Source organism: Leptinotarsa decemlineata, unplaced genomic scaffold, assembly GCF_025532065.1.
Source record: "Leptinotarsa decemlineata unplaced genomic scaffold, Ldec_3_MD MMD2_tig00000010_RagTag_RagTag, whole genome shotgun sequence".
In the NCBI taxonomy this organism is placed as follows: Eukaryota; Metazoa; Arthropoda; class Insecta; order Coleoptera; family Chrysomelidae; genus Leptinotarsa; species Leptinotarsa decemlineata.
In genome coordinates, this window is record NW_027412538.1 from 4719097 (window position 1) to 4742233 (window position 23137).

Here is a 23137-nt window from a genome sequence, read left to right on the forward strand (position 1 = left end):
ACAAAAACCTCAGCTTTAACTTTTGCTTCTGATAACTTCGGAAAAAAAATTCTCAAGTATTCAAAAGCTTCTGAGGTTTGATCCAGTCTTTTAACAAATTATTCCATCAACCCTAACTTAATGTGCAGAGGTGGCATTAACACTTTTTCCGCTTCAACAATTGGCTCAAATTTTACGTTTTCTCTTCCGTTCTTACAGGCCATGACCGTTGAGTATGATGCTTAGTACCCGCTCTGCTATTCCATAATCACAAATAACACGGAAAAAGGTATTTTCTTTTCATTTTCGTTGGAGATTCAGTAAATAATCATAAACTAAACTTTAGGACAAACAGCGAAAATTATTTTGTTGAGTCGTGATTTCTCCTATTCATAAATCCAAATGTAATCGAGGAATGAAAACATTTTAATTCCTAATAACTAGAAAGAATTTGGCGCTAACTGAAAATATCTAGGAAAATGTCAGTTGAAATAGGGTAAGATGAATATATAATGGAAACTGTGTCAGAACTAATGACTACCAAGAAGTAATGTACATTATTCTCAGATCATCATTAGTTTGAATGATATATGGAATAATGATAACACGCCTTCTTGGTTAAAACGAACTTGAGATAGAGAAGTCTATAGGAAAAAATGATAAGAAAGATATCAACAATTGGAATCTGATCCCTGTCACGACAAGACAATTTTTCATCCACATTTTAGTGATCAATATATGTTGTCGATGGAAATATTTCTTTGATGGCATTTTGCTACTATTGATATTATATTGGCATCACTTGTATATCACGAAATCGACACAGGGGATCGATAGAAGACTCAATCTTCGAATATCAGAAATAAACGAGGCTCCCTATGGCGGTAAGTTGCGAAACCAAGCTTGTACATCGACTGCCAATCTTTATCGTCTTTGAACGTCAACTGCAGATGCTGTGGTTAAGCTTAGCACCACTGATGATACCTTGGTGAGTAGAAACAGCACTATGTGGTGTTGAAACACAAGTACATATGATCATCATTTTTGAGAACTTTTCCTGGGGCCAGTCGTTTGTTGAGTTTCTTTTGTCTAGTATCAGTAATTTTTTCAACACTGCGTTCAATTTTTCCAGTGAATATTGAGTTTTCCAGGATATTCTGGAAAGTTTTTTTAATCAATTCATGATTACTATTCATTTAATGTGTACATAATTTCATTCAGATCATCAAATCTGTATAGTATAGTTATTGAATGATGAGTGATATAAATATGTGGTATTAGAAAATATGACAGAATTTCATATAAACTTAAGGAAACCAATTGATTAAATATGGAAAATAGACGTGTTTTACATTGGGCTACCCTCTTCCATAAAATAATAATTGAGAAATGTCCTTCAAATTTGTATAACAAAATAAGATTTCGTAGCAATGTACATACTTTAAATTTGAGATTAAGGGCTACTTTCTCCTCCCACCATCGAACCAATCTATATCGACGATATATATATATATATATATATATATATATATATATATATATATATATATATATATATATATATATATATATATATATATATATATTGTACAATATATACAATAATATATTGTACAATAATATTCCACAAAAATATAAAGTTAGTAAAGTTTCTTTTCAAAAAATATATAATCGCTGCTCCATCATTCATTTCATAGATTTTATACTTCTGAAAAATTTTCAGTAATAACATTCAATATGTTTCCTCTTCCTTTTCCTTCTCTCTCCTTCCTCTTATGTTTTCTTTGTTTTTTCCCTAGTTTAGTTTTCTTTCTTCTTCAAGGCTAGAACTAATATCAATAGTACCCCTTCGGTACATTGTTTCTAGCCTCAGTTGAAGTTCTTTTTTATATATTGAATAATCATTGTATTTATATGTAATTAGAAACTACAAATAAATATTATTATTATATTTTTTTGAAAAATCAGTTCATGTTCTGCCTGAACTTCCATCAAACTGCGGGTTTTTTCCACCAGCTAAAAAAAATACAAAAAAATCAACACTCTGCTGATGAGACATGAAATATCACATTAGAGCGGAAAATTGGTATATTTTCTAGAAGGCATGGATCAACTGACAATTCACCAAGAGTGTTTGTCAGACTTTCTAGCACACAAGTCGAAGAAAGTACTTTTTGACTGATACACTGAGAACCTTGTGAAGTATTTGGGAAGGGGGTAGTTGGTTGGCGAGAGGTCTGGAAAATATGGTGGGTGAGGCGGAACGCAATTTTCGGTACATTTCGCTACTGTGATGGTTTGGCCTGGTTACAAAATGTTGTAGTCTCACCAGCCGCAGACCACCATGGAAATTGTGGATGGTTCAGTCTACTCTGCAATATGGCGTGATCTTTTGAGGCTCCTCATCACACGTGACGATTCGATACAAAAAATCGCTTTGGTTGCGCGAAAGCAAAGAAAAACAGACCACGAAACATGATAATTTCTGTCGATCGTTCAAATCTTGGGGCACCCACTTTTCGAATTCATTGACCTCCCCAATACGTTTTAAACCATCAGAAACGGCATGGGGGCTGACACCCACTTCATTTCCCTTTCAACGCATCGTTTGTGAGGGGTCAGTCCTCATATTCTTGTCCTGAATCACTGTTGGTCGACCATTTCGAGGCTAAAATCTCCGGAACAGAATTTCGCAAACCAACAGTGCGTTCATTAACACTATCATTGTCCAATGTCTAACCTAACCTAACGTAACCAGATATATTTCATACAGCTGATATCTTTGAAACTGAAGAATTTCATTACCCTGTGTATGATCTCAGCTTGGGACCACTCGATGTTATGTTGATGGGTCCAAATGTGCTCTACTATTCCTGATTTGCTGATTTCCCTCGCTGTATGTGTTTCTTGTGCTCAGCAATACGGAATTTCAATGGCCTATCAGTTTCACTGGTTGTGACGGCTTCTCTTCCTTGCGAGGCTCTTGCCACCATCGCTTTGGGATAGCCATTCCATTGAAGATCATTTTTGATGATCTCTAATTTGTTTTGGAGACCTTCTTTTATATTACAGAGTCCGAAAGCATAGTGCAATAGAGTTTTGGTGATTCCTTTTTCAGTCAATTGATGGTGGTTGGATTCGTGGTTCAGACACTGTCCCGTGTGAGTAGGTTTTCGATATGCAAATGTTTCCCACCTAGTGTCGGTCCTCTTCACCAATAGGTGAAGAAATCGCAATTCTTTGTGGACTTCCTTCTCCATTGTGAAAAGGATGGAAGGTCGTACGCTGTTGATGTGTTTTAGGAAGGCGTCCAGTTCAGTATTTCCATGGTTCCATATCATGAAGGTTTCGTCAACGTATCACAACCAGACTCGCGGTTTCTTGTGGGCTTCTTCAATGGCCAGAGTTCCAAACCACTCCATATATATGTTGCTATAACTGCTGGAAGTGGCGATTCCATTGGTATTCCCTCATCTTGGCTTGGAATCTCTTAATTGTTTATTTTTTGTTTAATTGTTTCATTTTTTGTTTGATTTTTCGATTTTTTACTTGTATTTGCTTAATGTAATTATTATTTTCAGCTATTCCTTCTAATTTTTCATTTGTATTGGTTTTTTCAGATATTTAAAATCATTTTATATAATATTAGTATTCAGTTTTTAGAACTCAGAAAAAGTTTGGAAACGAACTTCCTTTCGAAAATCTGCAGTACTGTGCAAAAATGCAATAATTTTTTTGTAATTTCAACAAATATATTTGTGATACTTTCAGACACGTATTAGACTATACTGTGACCTATATTTTCTTGAATTTTCATGTTGCTCTATAATCCACAACTGATTTAATCTATTATCCGGTCAAACATTTTCATATCTTTATAAATTTCCGCCAGTCATAGCGCGTGAAAGCACGAGGAAATCCCCGAAAATCAGTTCGAGGAGATGTAATGACGCGAAAATGAGCATAAAGAACGTCAGATAGATATGTAGCAGGACAGACTCAGATAACACAAATCTACTGTCACAGTGATCGATAACAGCGGTGACTGAATGAATGTATCCTAAACAAAAAGTGAACAGACGATATTTGCCGTGAAAAGAACAATAGTGTATGTTTCCTTTGTTCTGTTTGCCACGTCACTAGAATGGGTTTTCTTCTCAGGAGATTTGAGGGAACTCTGAAAGCAATCGAAATTTTATGAGACAGAATGAATATACATATCAGATTGGAAGCTCGTGTGTATCTCTCAATAATATATCATATTCATAGTATACATTCACTGGGTGCTGTTCGAAAAGGGCGCTGAAAACGTAACTGTTATTATTCATAGACTTCCGAATGCATCTGTTTCATTCTAGATTTGTTACAAACATTCTTCTGCAGAATTGAATCAAATAGAAATAGAGTGATGTAGTGGCGTGAGTGAGGAAGTAATAAACGATGATAATACTAAGGACAGTGAAGTGTTTACATAGTTGAAATCGGATTCCTCAACAGTTTATAACGAATAATTTCGGATATATGTACTCGGATATCTTTCTATTGTTTATGAATTCAAAAAATCATCAACAAAAACCTCCAATTCTAATCAGTTGTCTTCTGCTTGGTTTTTTACTTCCTTTTTACAAAATATGAGATTAGTTAAAGCCATATCAATTTGCAATATGTATTAGCATGTATACTATTTTCTTACGAAATTTTTTTTATGGAGCCCTGATGATGGAATTAAGAATTAATGAAGTCCGAAATAAGTAAATTGTTCATCTAGGAAGAATGTTTTATCCCTATCCTAACTGATAGGCATTTGAAAATATTATTCGGATGACCAAACCTCGCGAAGATAGTAACATATTTTGTTCCTTACACATTACTAACCTCTTTATCGATGACAGCTGAATTATTTGAACATCAATTGGTAGAATTGTAGAATAGCGTAAGCTAAGTCCAGTCAAGGATACAAATACAGACCACTCATCATTATATGCTCGATAATTTTTCAAATCGTGTGGCTGTCACAGATTGAACTTGGCTGTATCAGTGGCTTCCGAAACGTCGCGTCGGTTGAATCGGTTTTCGCACTTGCGAAGACTGTATGCTATACTCTCGAGGTCTTTGTGGTGAGTAGTAATATCTCAGCATGTAGAATGGCTATCTTTCAAAACTGTTACGTGATCTCTGTCTTGTTACAGTGAGATACAATCATGTTTCAGTTCTTGATGTCCTAATGATAATTCATGAAGAAATATGTGGCAGCATCAAAAGCTTTGTCACTGCAATTTCGATTCATACTCACACTAGCGGCTTGATACTACATATTTTTCAAACTGACTTCAGTAGTGAAGTGATGAAATCAGAGACCATTATCAAAAAACTGTGGTGCCAACAAAAAAATGGCAAGTTTTTTTCCAGAGTCTCGCTAAACATACCTATAACTAACTGTTGGTGAAGGTAAACGTAATTTAACTAAGTTAGGAATCAGTTAATATCATTTACGATTTACTATGTGACGATTCACTGTGTGTGTGAAAAAACTGTCAAATTTAGTGTGCAAATAGTAGGTAGGTAGGTATGTCTAAACTGAGTGGGTCTATTTGACCCTCCACTGCAACACATAAGGGTTTATTATGGCTCACACCTATTCACACTAGGGCAAATAAACCCAGCTTCTTAACGGAGCCGATTAGTTTGTATGGTGAGTGGTCTTTCAGGTCAGAGTAAGGATCCGCCGAACTCTAAGAACCTGATTCGATCGCCAGCGGGGCAGGCACAAAGTATATGCTCTGCAGTTTCATCATTTTCCAGACGGAGGCGACACACACTGTCTTTCGACAGTCCAAGTCTCTGCATGTGATGATTCAAAAGACAGTGACCTGTAAGAAGGCCTGTTAGACATCGTAGTTCATCCCTACTGTAGTCCAAAAACTGTTTGGAATCAAGCTTCGAATGGTGAATAAACACCTTGGAGTGAGCCAATTCTGGAAGATTCTGCCAGAAATCCTTAACTCTTCTTGCCATCCAGGTAGACAGTGTTTGTTTGACAAAGCCCAAAGCGAAAGTGGAACCTACGGCAGAAAATATTTCCAAAACAAGCACTCTCACCAATTACTACAATTGCACTTCATTTCTTGACCCGCGTTTCACCAACCAAGTCGACGTCTTCAGGATATGAAGCTTTTTTACAAAGAGTATTCTCTCCTGAAGAATATACCCCTTTCAATTCCAACAAGATTTCTATTCCTGAGGTTGAATAGAATGAGCGTATATGTCTACTTTGTGTGTGACGTATTATATTATCAATCCCTTGGCCTACTCTAGATGAATCCCTTCACAAACAATTTTAGTTTCATAAGTGATTCCATCATATCCGATAATGAAAGGTTGGTTGCATTCATTTGTTGCACAATATTTTTCTTAATGACTCCTTAGAAATATATATTTTTCTCCTTCTATGAATACAAATTCATGCAATGTTTCATCTATTCATACTGCACACCCATTTTATTGGCATTCTACAGGCTAAACTAGATTAAGGATCTGCACTGTATTTTGTTCACTTCGGGCTAGTGTTGGATTTAAAATGAAGTTGTACATTATTAATAGGTCAATTTGGCGAAAATTCGTGGAAATTGCGAAACGAGCGCCCATTTATAGTTTCTTTCGAGAAACACAATTTGCCCGATCCATGCGAAATTGTTTCAGCATAAGTCATTCCATGAAAGAATTGGGAATATACTAATAATAATCTAATAATATATAATATATCATATAATGATAATTAAAAGTTTCATTTGGTAATACATGACTAATTTTCACAACAAATGTACCAGTGAACATGAATGAGTGAATTGAACAGATACTGACTCAATGATTGATCTTATAGCACTGAATTCCATTATACGAGGCAAATCATTTTTCAATTGAGACATATCGTACTAAACAAGTCTACTAGCATGTTTCGTGTCATGAGTATCATCGACATAGTAATGAAATACATAACTCCAATAGACAAGGTTGTCAAACCACATTCACAATATGAATGTCCGATAATTTAATAGTTCAGAAGTGATGAACTCATTGCACCAAATGAATATTGCAGGTTATTAATCCTGTAAAACCGCAATTATGTTATACTGGCGAGCCTTCCCGGCTACGCACGGGTGCAATGCTGATACTAAATACAAATTCACTCACCAGCAATTTGGGTTCATGGAGAAACAGTGATGAGAAGATAATTTCGTTTTATGGACCCGCCTTTTCTCCTGCGGCTGTCACCCCAGTTTGAGTATTCAAAAATCCTTTCTTTATTACACATCAACAATATAATGTGAACCTACATACAAAATATCAGCCTCCAAAAATATAACGGTACGAAGAAACAGTGATAAATAGGTAATTTCATTTCAAAAACGAGCCTTTTTCCCCGTAACTGGCGCCCAAGTTGGAATACATAAAAATCATGCCTTATTGCACATCAACAATATATAACGAACTTACAAACATATGAAATTTCAGCTTCCGAAGATATACCGTTATGGAGAAACAATGATGAGGAGGTAACTTTATTTTATGAACGCGCGAAATATTCAAAAATTGTTTCCTATTGCACATCTACAACATAAAACGAACTTACATGCAAAATTTCAGCCACCTAAAATATAGAGATACGGAGAAATAGTGATGAAAAGGTAACTTTAGTTTATGAACCCGCATTTTAACCTTGCGGCTGGCGCTTCGGTTGGAATATTCAGAAATCCTCTCTTATCGCACATCTACAACATAAAACGAACTCACATAGAGAATTTCAGCTCCCGAAAATATAGCGATACGGAGAAATAGTGATGAAAAGTAATTTTCATATGTAAGCGCGTCCCTTTCATCACCAGGGAGGCCTCCAGTTGATATTACTGAAAATCCTTCTCTACCACACATCTACAACACAAAACAAACCTACCTATACACAAAATTCCAGCCTTCAAACATATGGTGTCACGAAGAAACAGTGATGAAAAGGTATAAGTTTAAAAATGTGTTTCAAGGACGAAACTGCAGTAACGTTAGTTACAAATAAAATTGGTTAAAAACATAGAAAGTTTCAATTCTTTTTTCTTCATGATGAAAAGATAGTTTTCATATGTAAACGCGCACCCTTCATCCCCACAGGGGACGCCCTAGTTAGAATATTTGAAAATCTTTTTTTAATGCGCATAGGGAGCTCCTATACACTGAGTTTCAACTTTCTAGGTCTCTTCAGTACGGAGAAACAGAGATCAATGAATGTGTATTAAGTGAGTGGCTTTCGCATTCACAGGTATGGATTGGATGATCAAAATTAGGCTGAAACACCATCTCCGCTTTGCTATTCAAATCCTGTTATAAATAACCTCTAGTTCAAAATACTGAAAGATTTACATCTGCTAATCATATTTTGTCTACTTGTCATCTATTCTTTGAGATTCTAGCAGATATTTAAACAGGGGGATCATTTCATGAATATTTTCCAAAATAGCTATGGTGTTTTTCTGAAGAGCTGTTTGACTGTTTCTGACGAAGAACTACTAGTCTTCAGTATAAAAAGCGCAAGTTAAATGTGAAGGATCTTCTTTCAATACACTTTATCACTTCAATATCATTATGGAATCCACTCTTTTATATGTATATTACAGGAGTTCACTCCCAACATTTTCAAGAGGAAGTTCAAGCTTCCTGTCGAAGATCTCTTGGTGATTCCAACACGTGTCGAGGTGTTGAAAACAACGGTTTGGTGTTGGAAATACGCTCCAGTAATATTCATTACTACACCAAAGGTTTCAAACACTGCATCACGAGTATATTATGTGTAGTGACTTCGGATAATTCAATGAAAATTAAAAATGAAAATTTTACTTACATCTTGATACCAGCTGTAACTATCAGGTGGAGGACTTGCTGACGTCTTACACCATAAAGTAACGTCTGAGCCTTCTTTAATTGATGAGTCATATCCAGAGTTCATATGTACTGCTATCCGTGGTGGATCTGAAATAGTTGTATATGAGTATGTTCATGATGATAATGAATAGGCCAACACTGGTCAATCAAACTGAATATGAACTGCCTCATCAAAAATTTTCAAATAGGCATATGATTATGGAGTTTGAAATCATGAATATTTTTTCCTGAAGCATTTTCTATTCCTGATTTTTGCACAAAATCAGATTCGAAATTTTGTTCGGAGAAATATATATCAGGATAAATAACAAAGTGAAACACATTTTACGCTTACTTCACCGCAATATCAAAAAAAATCTTGGAAATTTTCATTTCGCCTTTTCTTCAATTCTGGCAATAGAAGTTCATCAGAGTCACTATTTTTTGAATTCGAAATTCGTGAATTTTTTAAATTTTTTTCTGGCGTTTCGCTGGGCGAGTGGATAGCTTCTTCAGAGGGTTTATACATTCTGGAGTATTAGGCGATGCCTGAATATAACGGATTCCTGACGCTTAACCGTGAGCAGGATTGTTTGACCTGAAATTATTATATCCGGTTCGGAGACATTTATCTTCTTGGAGAAAACTTATGTCTGCGTTTTTGTGGCACTGAATTGATCTTGGTTACTTCCACCCCAATTTGAAATCACTTCTAGATCCTTTTTGAGATATGCAACCTCCTGCTGCCTGTGAAGATGTGTCTCCGAAGTGTGCTGTCGTCAGCAAAGCAATATATTGGATTCTTTGTTTTTTTCCAATAATAAGTCTTCGATATACAATAAAAAGAGGGTTGGAGACAATATGGATCGCTGGATAAAACCAGAGGGAAGCCAATGTGGTCTTACGGATGGGGTCGCTGGACTCCTGGTCAGTAGCAGGAATGAGTAGGGTGAGGGGAACTAAAACTCCCCAAAAACATTTGCAAAACATGCAACCGTAGACCAGCCTACCCAAGCTGAACTGTAAGGAATCGTGCCGACAGCTGAATGGCCGCAGGGTGATATGCAGTTACAAACGATCCCCTTGGCAAACTAGGCAGAACCTCATTGTAATCAGCCTACCTTTGGTAATACGGGGCTCTGCGAGAGGTGACCAACTCTTCCCTTGCTACGCGTGGGAACACACATGAATGAAACAAACACAAAAACAGAAACAACAAAAACAAAAATCAATCCCGAGTCTGGACAGAAGTGCTCACCTCAATCTATCGTGGTGGTGGCTGGGGATGAACAGAAATGTCCACCTCAATCTATCGTTAAGAATGAGGCTTGACATAGCAGATCACCTTGTGATGTAATACAAAGGCCAAGGCGTGAACGCATTTGCGGTGCCAAGGCCAAAAGGAGAAAGAGAGCGAAGGAGGCAGGAGTGGAGCAACTATAAGAGCACCCTCCTTCTCCCCCACTCCACCTCCAACAGCAGCGGACGCCAAAAGCTTCGCCTTGAATGAATCCAAGAAACCGGCTGCCCCTGCAGGAAAGCTCTTCCATTTGTGCACCTCCACGGAGGCAACCCCAAGACGGTTGAAGAAGCCGCGCAACGACAGTAATGTCGCTGCACCTTCCAAAATCTTCGCGGAGGTCACCGTGAGACACCTCAAGGTGTGTGTTCGGCGAGTCTTGGCCTACACCTGCCAAGGAGATGTCTCCTAGTGACCTGATCACCTTCCTGGAAATGACAGGATGGACGATGACCTACGAGGACAACTCCTGGTGAGGATGTACAATGGGTCACATGTGGTCTAAGTGATGTGGGTCTACACTCACCCTTCCTACTCTACAGATACAGAGATATAGATGAAAATTATAGAAAACATCTGAAGAAATAGAAAATGATAATCAAAAATCCTCCATAGAGATATGAAGATCTCTCAGGTGAAAACTGCGGGGAAAAAACCTTTTGAAACAACTACTCTCACATGAACATTAAATTACACAAATGAAAGTGTCTCATAATTTTTTTTCGATGATGGAGAAGTGGAAAGTCAAATAGCCAGATATATTTTATAAATAAAACCCTGTACCTATCTTCAGTTGTTTCGAATTTTTAAGTGTTTTCAGATTCATTGCAAGAATTAGCAATATGAAAAATTGAAAATCATGTAATATTTCTAAGTAAGCGTTCAACGTTTTTTAGAGGATAGTTGAGGTTACCGTCCATAACGGGTCCTTGTCATGATAACAAAGTCGTCTTCATAAACTTGCAGATCTGACTCTCTTTTTAAAGTAGTTCTTTCTCAAACTACTATAGATACTAGAAATCTGATCCTATTCAGAGTATGAATTTTGGGTTGAGAGAATTTTTTTATTCGCCATCATATTCTAATACTTTCATTCAACTTCAATCATGATCGCCGAACCGTTCACCATCACTTTCAAAATCATTTCCAATCATATTCCAACTCATCTATAAATTTCACTTTGATTTCTAGAGATTCAGTTGGAATCGAATCAATTTCAAACAATTTTTATATTCACTTTCCACCAGGTTTTTCGCTTTCATTCCATTTCAACTCTCCTCTAATGTATTGTTCAGTTCCAACATCATCCATCAACATTAAACGTCAAAAGAGTGTGAATGTAAGGCTTGGCATGTCTTGTAGAGATACTGCAGAAATATACATCAACTAAGCTAGAAAACATCCAGACGTTAGTATCGAGTTAACAGGACATTCATAAGTGCAAAACTAATAGAAATGAGGAGACATTTAATGAGAGTTTACGAATAGCTTAGCGAGGACGATGAAACTTTCTATTAAAACTGTACAAGAATCTTTAAAGAAATATCAGAACAGGGACGGACTTCCAACGGGACAAATGAAAAAGTGTAAGAAAGTTTTCGAGGTAGGGAGGGTTTTTGCCGGTGAAGGAAATTTGCTTTTAGAGTGATTACGAGAATGCTAGGTATTTCGAATGAAAATGATTATACGCTCAATGAAGACCTTATACTCCATAAGTGAAAATGAATATTTCTAATGTATAATAGTTTCAACACAACTACTCCCAGGACAGTCAAGTTGGCATCAACGATGCTGAAAAAATAAACTGTTGTTGAAAGTTTAAATACTCGTGGAGTTGATGAATTGTGCGTCGTAAAAAGTATTGCAGTTCTGGTGTGTGGCAGGATCTGGTGTATGGGGGAAGTATTTGTGCTGGTTTCTGGGTTATATTGAGAATGAAACAGTGGAAATAGATCTCTGTTTCTACAGAAACTCACCAATTGTTGAAAGTGGGTCACATATGATTGCTTGATATTTTCCAGCCTCTTCTTCAATCACTTGAGAATCATTGTGATGTGATTGAAAGCGTTTAATAGTTTTGTTATCTCATAATGATACGTGCTATTTGTTGAATTGAAGAGACTTGAATTAAATTTTTATATCAACGTGAGAGCTGAACTTGCAGCAAAAGGATTTCGTAACAGCTGTGGAGGCCTCTCCACCTCTTTTAGTGATATTGGAGAAATTGTGTGCTTCTCAGCTCAAGTATAGTCCGGAAGCGAGGCATTTGTCAAAGTCAACAAGGCAATGGGATGACGTGGTCACCAACTGATTATTATGATAATTATGAATTGTGACGACATCAAATATGTGAACTGTCGTTTGTCTATTATATGTAGTCTGAACGATTTCAATATTAGCGGGGTCTAAATTATCAAGTTACATTCCTGAATGTAACTTGATTTTTTAAGCAGGCTAAGGATATAAAGGACGTGCTACAGGGACAATGATATGGTGTCATCGAGGGCTATCGAACAATACCAAGGAAAACGAAGAAGACGTTTCCACAAGCATAAGTAAAGTTGTCACACACCTAAGAAACGAGATATCAGGTGGGAACATGAGTTTGCCTTACTGTGGGGTCAACACCATAGTAGCAGCGCAGTGCCACTAATCAAATATGTTGGCACTCACAATTTGTCAAAAATTTGCAGGCCAGCATACTCGGTTACCTACCTACCTAAAAAACTAAGTCAAGACCGGAAACTAAATTGCAGTTAAAACCAAGGTACAAGCGCTCCATAACACTTACCCTTCAAAATATATGATCTGAAGGACATTCTGAACAAATCAATAAACGAATAGGAAACAATAATCCACGCGTTTTTGTCTGCCACTACAAGAAATTGAAAGCCGCTAATGGCAGCAGAACAGAATCCGGAAAGTCTTGTGATAGGATCTTGAAATATCTACGGAGGTCATAAGGATGAGCTAATGGAACTGGTGGCACGTATTCCCGTCGACGATATCCAAGATGTCAAGCTGAGACATCATCAGATACCTGAAATGTGTTATTATACGATACCTTAAACCTTTGATATCTCCAATGAAGATTTCCTCACAACGTACAAGCTATGGAAACCAGCATAGCAGAGCATGTTTGGACCCATCAACTCAAAATCGAGTGGTCCCAAGCTGACACCACTACCAACTTCAGCGAAATTATTTTACTGACAAGCTACAAAAGTGGTATATCCTATGTCGTCCACATAATAGCTTTCAGCAGGTCCAACAAATTAGCAGAATAACTCCGCTGGTGCAATTGGTGAGGGTGAAATTTATATTTCAGACTGGCAACTGAATATTTCAAAATCTCTAAATATCTGCTCATTTCCCTAATTCACATCTCAAAATTTCATACTGATGGCAGACTAGAAGCTTAGCTTATTTTCGATATCATATGTCATCTTAAGTATCTTCTTCATTACTTAAATTATTTACCTCTCCATTCTGTATCAGGATAGTCCACAGCTTATACGATGAAAGCGAAAACAACAACAACCAATATGCCAACAATGTAGGCAGAGGCTAACAGTGAAACATATCTTGCTAAATTGTGTCCAATATGATGGAGCTAGAAAACGATCTGAAATTCCAAATTCTATGAAGGAATGTTTGAAAGATCATAATGGAAGTATGGATAAAATTATAAAATTCATGAAAGCTATTGGGCTATACTCAAAAATTTGAACAAGAAAGCCAATAATGAACAAACTAATAGTAGGAGGCCACTGACCTCGTAGTCGACGCCTTTGATCCACAAAAAAAAAGAGTGAAAACACAATGTTTTCCGTTAAATGCCAAGAGCTCATGTCGTGCCAATGGATTCTCTATTTGTATAATTGATAATGGAAGAACACATCTCTATGGATTCCATTTTGAAATCTGTTTAAAATCTGTTTTTCCGTTAATCAGCTACCGCCCCCATACGAACGACAACTCGCAGAACATCTGGGTAACATCGAAAAAGCTGTTTCAAAAATTAGTCAGTGATATAAAAAAACATTATATTGCAAAATCAACAGACTCTCAGTTCCATCAAAAATTTAAAAATTGGTTTACACTGTGGCCAAGGGTTTGATCACCTTATATTTTCAATAGTGATATTTTTCAACCCATTCGAACAGTTCGGTACCAGTATGTTGTTACTTTTCAACATTTGAAAACCCAGTTATTGTTTGAGAAATTGTTGGAAATTAATACAATACTCATCGATTAATGACATGATCCACAAATGAATTTATTCCACTGAATATATTTCAATATATACAGTATGTATGGTCCTGATTATAATATCGATGGTATGCATTTTTGTACATGATGTTTTGTATTCCTCTATTGAACGCAAAAATAACTTAACAGGAATAAAAAACTCTGAAAAGACGACAAACTCAACAGAAGCGATTTCACAATAGAAAAACTAAACCCAATAGGCATATTTTCAAAAATAATGAAACTGTTACAGTTGAAAGGAGACTAGAGGACAAAAAATGGGACAAAAAATGTATCAGAAATTAGACCACTATCTTACAATGTTAAGTTTGATAATGATAGTTTATTGACTAGAAATGATCAAGACATTAACAGATATACTATTCATTTCAACTGTGATATTGCAGTTGAGGATTCCAATGATACTGAAATCTCAAATGAATCTGATAATGATGATTCAATCGCTAATGAGCTAATACAAAATACGGATGAAAGCAATGAAGATATTGCAAGAAGTGGTGGGAAATTCTACGTAGACTGCATTAATCGTATAACAGCTACGGTATTATCGTATTACCTCTTCATGTTCATTTATGTCAGTTCATTTATCATTGCTTGTTCATATTCATTACGTTCATTCAATATACCAGCAGCCCATCACATATCTATAATTATATTAGTTTTGGAACTATTCAGCTCATCATATTTCGTATAGGGAAATTTGTTCAACAAGGGGACTGTCATATATACAGTAAGTACGGTCCTGTGTATAATCGATGGTATGTGTTTTTGTACTTGATGTTTTATATTCCTCTATTGAACGCAAAAATAAAGACAGTTTATGATCAATGGCGTTTTAACAAACATTACATATATTTTGCACTGAGCATTTTACTCACTTGCTTTCAAGAGAACATATCAATATTCAACTATTTTCTCGGTAACATTCCCGTTGAAAGCAAATCTGCAGTACGACCCTGCTCCAGATGTCTTTAACAAAACTAACTCTGGCCCTTTTACCGTAAGACACGGGCAGAATTCGAGATGACCCAGGTTTTGGAAACCAGGCGAGCACAAATGCGATACTTTGTATTCAGATCGGTTCACCGCCAAACTTTTGTATCTTCTTAACTCCAAGATGGTATGTAATCACTTTAGATGTGGGGTCAGAAGTTATCCGGAAACACTGATTAATTTGTCGGTGTTAGAAGGTTCGGATTAATTGAATTCGCCGTTTCTAGAGATCAGATTTGTCTGGGGTTGCTTTTATGACAAATTATTACATGCACCAATATTTGTATTGGAGTCTTGTATCACGAATATTTTTCAAATGAAAGAATGACTTAGTTGTATTGTTCATTCCTATCTGAAAGTTTTCCTAAATACATCTTGCTTCCTTATTCACTGGATGTTTCAATTACTCTACAACTCTGTCATATTCTTGATATTTGTTCAGATACAGGAATATTTCCAGATCAAATGAAGCTGGCTTTTAGTGTTACCACTTTATAAAAAAGGAGAACAGAATAATATGGGTAATTGTAGGCCAATCAGTTTGTTGACAGCTTTTTCTAAGTTATTCGAAATTATCATATCTATTAGAATTATCAATTTCTTGAATGCCTATAATTTGTTCAATGATTTCCAACACGGTTTTCTCAAAGGAAAAAATACAGAAACAGCATTGTTTGATTTCATAGATGAAATTCATTTTTACTAGAACAAGACTCTATGGCTTGTGGTGTTTTTCTGGACCTGACTAAAGCTTTTGACTGTGTGGACCATTCTGTTTCATTAAAAAAGTTGTGTCATCATGGTATCAGGGGTAAAGATTTACATGATATCGTATCTTAGCAACAGAAAACAAAAAGTTTGCATTAAATATCAAACAGAAGTTTTTTACTCTGACATAGCTGATATTCATAAAGTTGTTCCACAAGGAAGAGTGCTAGGTCCTTTGTTGTTTATCATTTATATTATCGAATTTTTTCAGAAATACTAGCAGCAAACTTGTCAGTTATGCTGATGATTCCAATCTTGTTATACCTCTTGACTGCCATATGAATTTGGAAAGTGATGTATTGAACGTTGTTTCTACATCCTCAACATATTTCATTCAAATTTTTTTTTTGAATACAGCCAAAACTAATCGTTTAGTTTTCAGAACAGTTAATACTTCCATTATTCCAGAGTATGTGAACATGGGCCCTGAAAAGTTCAATTTTTCATCATGTACAAAAATGTTAGGGGTCTATCTAGATGACAAATTGAACTTTGACGTACATATTGAGCATCTTGCAAAAAACTAGTTAGCAAATGTTATGCAATTAGAATTTGGCTGCTGCACTAAAAACAACTCACTATGGACCCGGATATCCTTTCCTCAAATACGGAGTTATGTTCTGGGGTGGAAGCACTAACTTGGGACGCATTTTCATCATGCAAAAACGTATAATGAAGAATATGCCTAACATGAACTTAACAGACTCCTGTCGCCGAATTTTGAAAAGTAATAAATTACTTACTTTATATGGGATCTATATTTATGTTTGTGTTATCTTCGTTTGTGACAAAAAAAAAACATTATTCATAAAAACATTCATGAGTACTATACTAGGAACAATTCGAACCTCGTTCTTCCTAAACATAAACTAAGAAACACAGAAAGAGGTCCACGCTATATGGCCATCAAAGTATACAATCATTTACCACTGACAATCGGAGAAGAGGGCAGACGGCATACTTTCAAAATTCTAGTTTTCGATTTGTTGTGTAACATGGAACCGTATTCGATGCAAGAATTTTTTATGGCAACTTCATGACGATTGCAGAATACAGAAGAAGGATAGATATTAGTACCAGCCATCAAAATTTTTATAATCCTAACAAATATAGGTATGATATATGCGAGAGTATATTTTCATTTTCATTATATTTTGATATCTATATATTTTAGACAACTGCGGTTATAACTGTGACACTTATCTTACTTTTTTTCTTTCTTTTTTTCCAATATTAAGTTATACTGAAATGTACTTTCACAAATTCATAACCTGTGATAATCTTTTGTTGTATTTCAGTTATATATTTATAACTTACTGACTTGAGTTTTCATATGTTCAATTTGAAAACTTCAATGAAATCTATCTATTTACCTATCTATCAATGGGTACATCGTATCGTGTCCTGAAGATTTTTCAATACGGAGAATAGTCACTATAATAAATATCCTCTCGTTGTGTGACTTCAGTTTTCTCCAGCAACAAAATTCTTGAAATTCTCCACGAACTGAGAGGTTTTCGGAATATGATGCCGAGTGGGCAAATTCGATATTTCCATTCAACCTATTTCGTATTTATCTGATATTTCTTGTAAAGAATAAGAAATATCGAAGCAGTCCACAGCATTGAATAGAACTGGCCGATACTTGATAAAAATCTATATCAAAACTGATTATTACAGGTCATTGTATGATTTTCAATATGAAGGGTTTTACAAAAACCACGACACGTGTTTCTGAAGCGTACGTTTACGCTTGGGAAAGCTATTGTAGAGCGAAATACGTGTTGTGATTTTGTAAAAACTCTTTATAGTGAAAATCATACATTAAACTGTATCAATCAGTTCCCATCAGATTCAATACACTTGTGTCAGCGTTCCTACTAATCCTCAAAGCAGGTCTGATATGGACGTTTCAGCATATCCTTGAACTCTTCAAGCGATTCGAATTTCATCTCCTCAATCATTGCGAAACGGACGGCTGTCCTTTTATGGGTCCCTTCAATCTTGGAACAGAGAAAAGTCGCATGAGACCGAATCTGCTGAATACGGCGGCTGAGGAATGATTACGGTATTGTTTTTGATGCAAAAGTCATGAATTGTTTTTCCACAATACTGGACGTTTTCTCCGTACAGACATGTGGCACGAACTCCTGATTGACTATGCTACGATGATAGAAGTAAATAGTGAGCAAAACCTGGTCATTTGATCGAACGTGCTCGTTTTGGTCTCCTGGGATCTTTCATTGGGATTATTGGACTATGTTTTCGATGTCATAAACATATTACACCAGCTATGGCCCCTTGAGAGAACCTGTATCGAAGGTTTTTTGGTCAAAATTCAGCAAGTTTGAAACGCTGCCGAAGGCTTCATGCCCAAAATCACTGAAAAAATTGAATGGCATGAGCCAACCGATTGTCGAGTTCTTCAGCAACTTCTCTGACAGTGATTCTACGATACTTACCGGTTGTAGTTGTTGTGCTGGGAAATCCAAAGCGTGCGTCGTCATTCACATTTTCTCGACCTCCTGTGAAAAACTTGCACTACTTGTGAACACTTTCCTGACTCAGAGTAAAATCATTATATGCCACTATCAACATTTCATATGCACCCACGAACCTTACAACTCAACCACTCCAGAAAACTCGTCAACTAGCATGAATTTCAATGTTCATTTATACTCATCGGCAGTGAGTTAACTATCACCTATTAATTTCCCTACGAAGGACCAAGCTATCGTCTTCAATGCCATCGATAATATCAAATTACAAAAATACCTCCTTCAGTTAGGACCTATCGTACATCCAAATAATATTATCTAGAATTCCCAACAATGGAATTTGCATTTACCTGTCTAGCAAAAACGTAGTCGATAGATTACTCAAGGAACACGGATGTATCAACATAACTGGAGAGATTATTAGGTCATTTCCAATATCAGTCCTACGATTCCACATGATATTCTCTTTGCTGAACTTAGGAAAATAGGTTTGACTCTAATATCACCGGTAACATTTTTAAGGATCGGGGCAACGGACCCAGAATATGGTCACATTTTCAGCTTTATATTACACCACCAGAACATTCTGAAATTTCCAGAATCAATCGAAATTTTCCACGATGATGTTTCTTATCTTGTTTTTCTTTCCCGTGATAGCCAGACCTGCTTAAAATGTGAACTTTCCGGTCATATTGCCTCCAAATGTCCTACCCAGATTCCCACTGTATCGCTCAATATCCCCGCCACACAAAATTCCACATCTAGTGATCACAATTCATCTAACAACCCAAAGCAAAGCGTCGAAGAAATTCTAACACCAACATCAGAAGACCAAAAGTTCATTACTCCCAAAATAACTGCTAAGAAACCTAAAAACGACAAAACAAAGTATTCAATCAAACCAGAAATGATGCAGTCCATAAAGGAATATATGGAACAGCAAGAAAAAACTTTTACCATCGACTCAGAACATTTAAAAGATTTATTCAAAAATGCACACGGATCAAAAAATGTGTTGAGCATTGCTATGGATTATACCGACCACCCTCAAGCATTGGTTGACATGTTACTGGAAATACATCCATATATCGAAGATAGAAACTGAGGAAAAAAATAGAAAAACAGATAGAATCGGATAGATATGAGCCACAGAGTGACTCATCAGATCAACTTTATTGATATCGCTGTGAAACCTTTTTTTTCGATAACTTTCAATAAACTCCTACAATGGAACTTGAATGGATATTATATTTATTCGAGCTTAAAATATTATTATCAGAATATTCACCAGGCGTTCTTTGTTTACAAGAAACGCATTTTCGTAATAATACTCATAATTTGAAAAATTACAAAGGTTTTTTTCAGAATCGTAATACAGATGGAAGAGCGAGTGGCGGAACGGCTATATATATTCAATCAAACAAAACAGTCAACAACATCGATATTAAAACAAATTTGGAAGCAACAGCGGTTACTGTTTTAGCACCAGAAAAATTTTCTATATGCAACATTTATCTACCACCGAACATTGTTATAGATGAGCAAGATCTAAAACTCTGTTAGACCAAATCCCGTCACCACGAGTTATAGTTGGAGACTTCAATGCACACAATATTGCCTGTGGGTCGGATCATACGAACATTAAGGGACGCGAATAAAGGGAAATATGCAAAATATCGAAGGAATCGCAGGAATCCTTGAGTTATTTTAGTGCTAGCAAGATTTCAAATTATTTAAGCGCTCTGAACTTATCTAACAAAATGTAATTTTGTAATCAATATAGCTACTGCTTGTAAATATCTTTTCCGCCGCTAATAACCATAAGGTTGATGCGGTTATTTTCAAATAAATAAAACATTCGATGTGTTTTAAGCACTCAATTAATTTGATGCAGATTCTTTCAATCGTTTTCAACAGCAGAAAGTCGCCGAACACGCAAAACACTTCTGACTTCATGCCTCTCATTAATAAACTGAACATGCTAAATAATTGAAAGTGTGAACATATATTCAAAACATAAAAAATTAAAAAATGACTATCGAATGTACGTAGTCCGCGAAATTTGAAACGTTTCAATGTGTTTTTGATTTCTATAAACTCGCAAATGTTCCACAAAAGATAATCAAACCTACCTATTGCCCGAGTGGTACTAAACGCACTTCCAATGTTAGATCTTTTGACTTTTGTGGTTTGAGTAAATGCTCTACTTTCATCCAGTGATTGAATTGAGTGAGTTCTGAATCTGATTTGATTCATCCATGAAATTTTCTGTAACATTATGTTTCGGAATCCTTATGAGAAATTTCAATTTTTTTTACTATGATCCTTTTTTTCACTCATCTGAAAATGTAGCGCCATTTTAGAATTCAATGCAGATATTTTTTTGCATTTCGTCTCTCTGTCTTCAACAGACTGTCCCTATGAACATGTCGAAGGATTTGTGGTAAAACTTGGGGTTTAGGTCCCAAACAAGTCCAATGGATTTATGTGATGATTGTCAGACCAATGATCACTTATGGTGCAATTGCCTGGAGGCAGAAAGCTTCATAGAAAACGGCCCAGGCTATCGAAATGTATTTCCGATAGCCTGTTTCATTCTAAACAAAAAATGTCTCCTCGGTTTTTTGCCCAAAATAAACCAGTTCGCAGCAAAAAATTATTTTACGAACAACTACAGAGATACGTCGTCATAAATGCGAACTGGATTTATTGTTATTTCGTAGTTAGTACCTGCAGTAAACGATTAAAGGGCAATAAAAAATAATAATTCAATAATAACAAAACACACAACATGTAGAAATCATAGTAAATGTTCTTCCTTCAGTCATTACGCATGCGTCTAGACGTCGGCGCATTGAGCCACGTATTTGCTCTAATATTCCTGGAGTCTCTCTGATTACCCTGCACGCATCGATAATGCGGTTTCTTAAGTTCTCTACATTGCGAACAGGAGTACGATAAACCAAATGATGTAAATGACCCCAAATAGAGAAATCAAAAGGATTGAGGTTCGGGGATCGAGCGGGCCAGTTCTGTGGTCCTCCTTGACCTATCCACTGATTTGCATATGTTTCAGTTAAATGCTGACGTGCTACTTGACTTAAAGAGGCGGGAGCCCCATCATGCAAACATATTCCTTCTGACGCCCAAAGGAACTTCCTTCAGCAGTACTATTTGCACTTCTTTCAAAAATGTAACGTATACCTCATCATTTAATCGGGCCACACCTTGAGAGAAAACTGTTCTTGATGGTTAGTTTCGACAATAGCGTGAGGATTTTCATCAACCCATATGTGGTAATTATGAAAATTAATAATCTTGTCCCGAGAAAAACTACATTCGTCTGTGAATTCTATCGTCTTCAGAAAGTCACAATTTCTTCTGATCGTTTTCAGCATCCAATTGCAAAATTCAAAACAGTTCGCAAAGTCTCGCAGTAGCAGTGCCTGTACTCGCTGCAGGTGGTAAGGGTATAAGTGTTATTCCTTTAAAATTCGAAATACCGTCATATGATCAACATTTAGCTGGAAAGTAATCTTTCTAGTACTGGTAGTAGGTTGTTCTTGAATCAAATTAAGTACTGCTTCCTCAAGCTGTGGTCTTCGTACTTCTCGATGGCGACCACAATCCTGCGTTCTTTTGTCGAATGAACCATATTCTCGTAATCGTTGATGAAGTCGAGCAAATATTCTATGTGAAGGATGCTGCCGTTGAGGATACATTTCAGCATATCTTCTAGAAGCTTCTAACCCATTCCCCTGCGACAGACCGTAAACGTAATGCATATCAGCCATTTCCTCATTTGTGTATGCCATTTTAATAACAAGTGAATTATTGAAGTAACAAATTAAGAACAGAACAACAACACACAATTACTATCAATTCAATTTCGAAAATTCACAAACTGACATCGTCATACCAATTTAATTGTCACTATCGTTAATAGCAACCTACTAGATAGATTAGTTTCGTATTATCGCATTTATGACGATATATCTCTGTAGTTGTTCCTAAAATAATTTTTTGCTGCGAACTGGTTTATTTTGGGCAAAAATCCCGGAAAACATTTTTTGTTTCCGGGATTTGTTTTCAATATCGTAACTTTTTTAGTGATTGTGAAAAAATTTGTTATACAAATATTATGTACCCCTCTTAGGGGGCTGCATCTCAACAAGGGATGCTCCAGTGAAATTTTTTTATATGAAAGATTCTATCTTTTTCTGGATGAGGAATCACCTCCTCAAATGTTTTACACTTATTCAGTTACACCCTGTATTATCACCATGACACAACTCCTAGAGAAAATAGTTTTGAAAATATTGTTAGGATTCCAGTGTATATCAAATGATAACAAATTAGGTCAACTCTTTTCTCCTATTCCTACTGAGGCAAAAATTTTGTAGCATAATGTCACAAAGTC

The 23137-nt window shown here is 36.1% G+C and overlaps 1 protein-coding gene across 2 annotated transcripts in view; it reads right to left on the reverse strand.

The window, feature by feature from the left end:
* Positions 1–23137, reverse strand: part of side (motor axon guidance molcule sidestep) — a 249718-nt gene that overhangs the window by 115115 nt on the left and 111466 nt on the right. For both annotated transcript variants that reach the window (XM_074171289.1, XM_074171290.1), the window contains one exon: positions 8867–8994. In XM_074171289.1, the coding sequence (XP_074027390.1) occupies positions 8867–8994 (128 nt within the window). The remainder of the gene's footprint in view (positions 1–8866; positions 8995–23137) is intronic.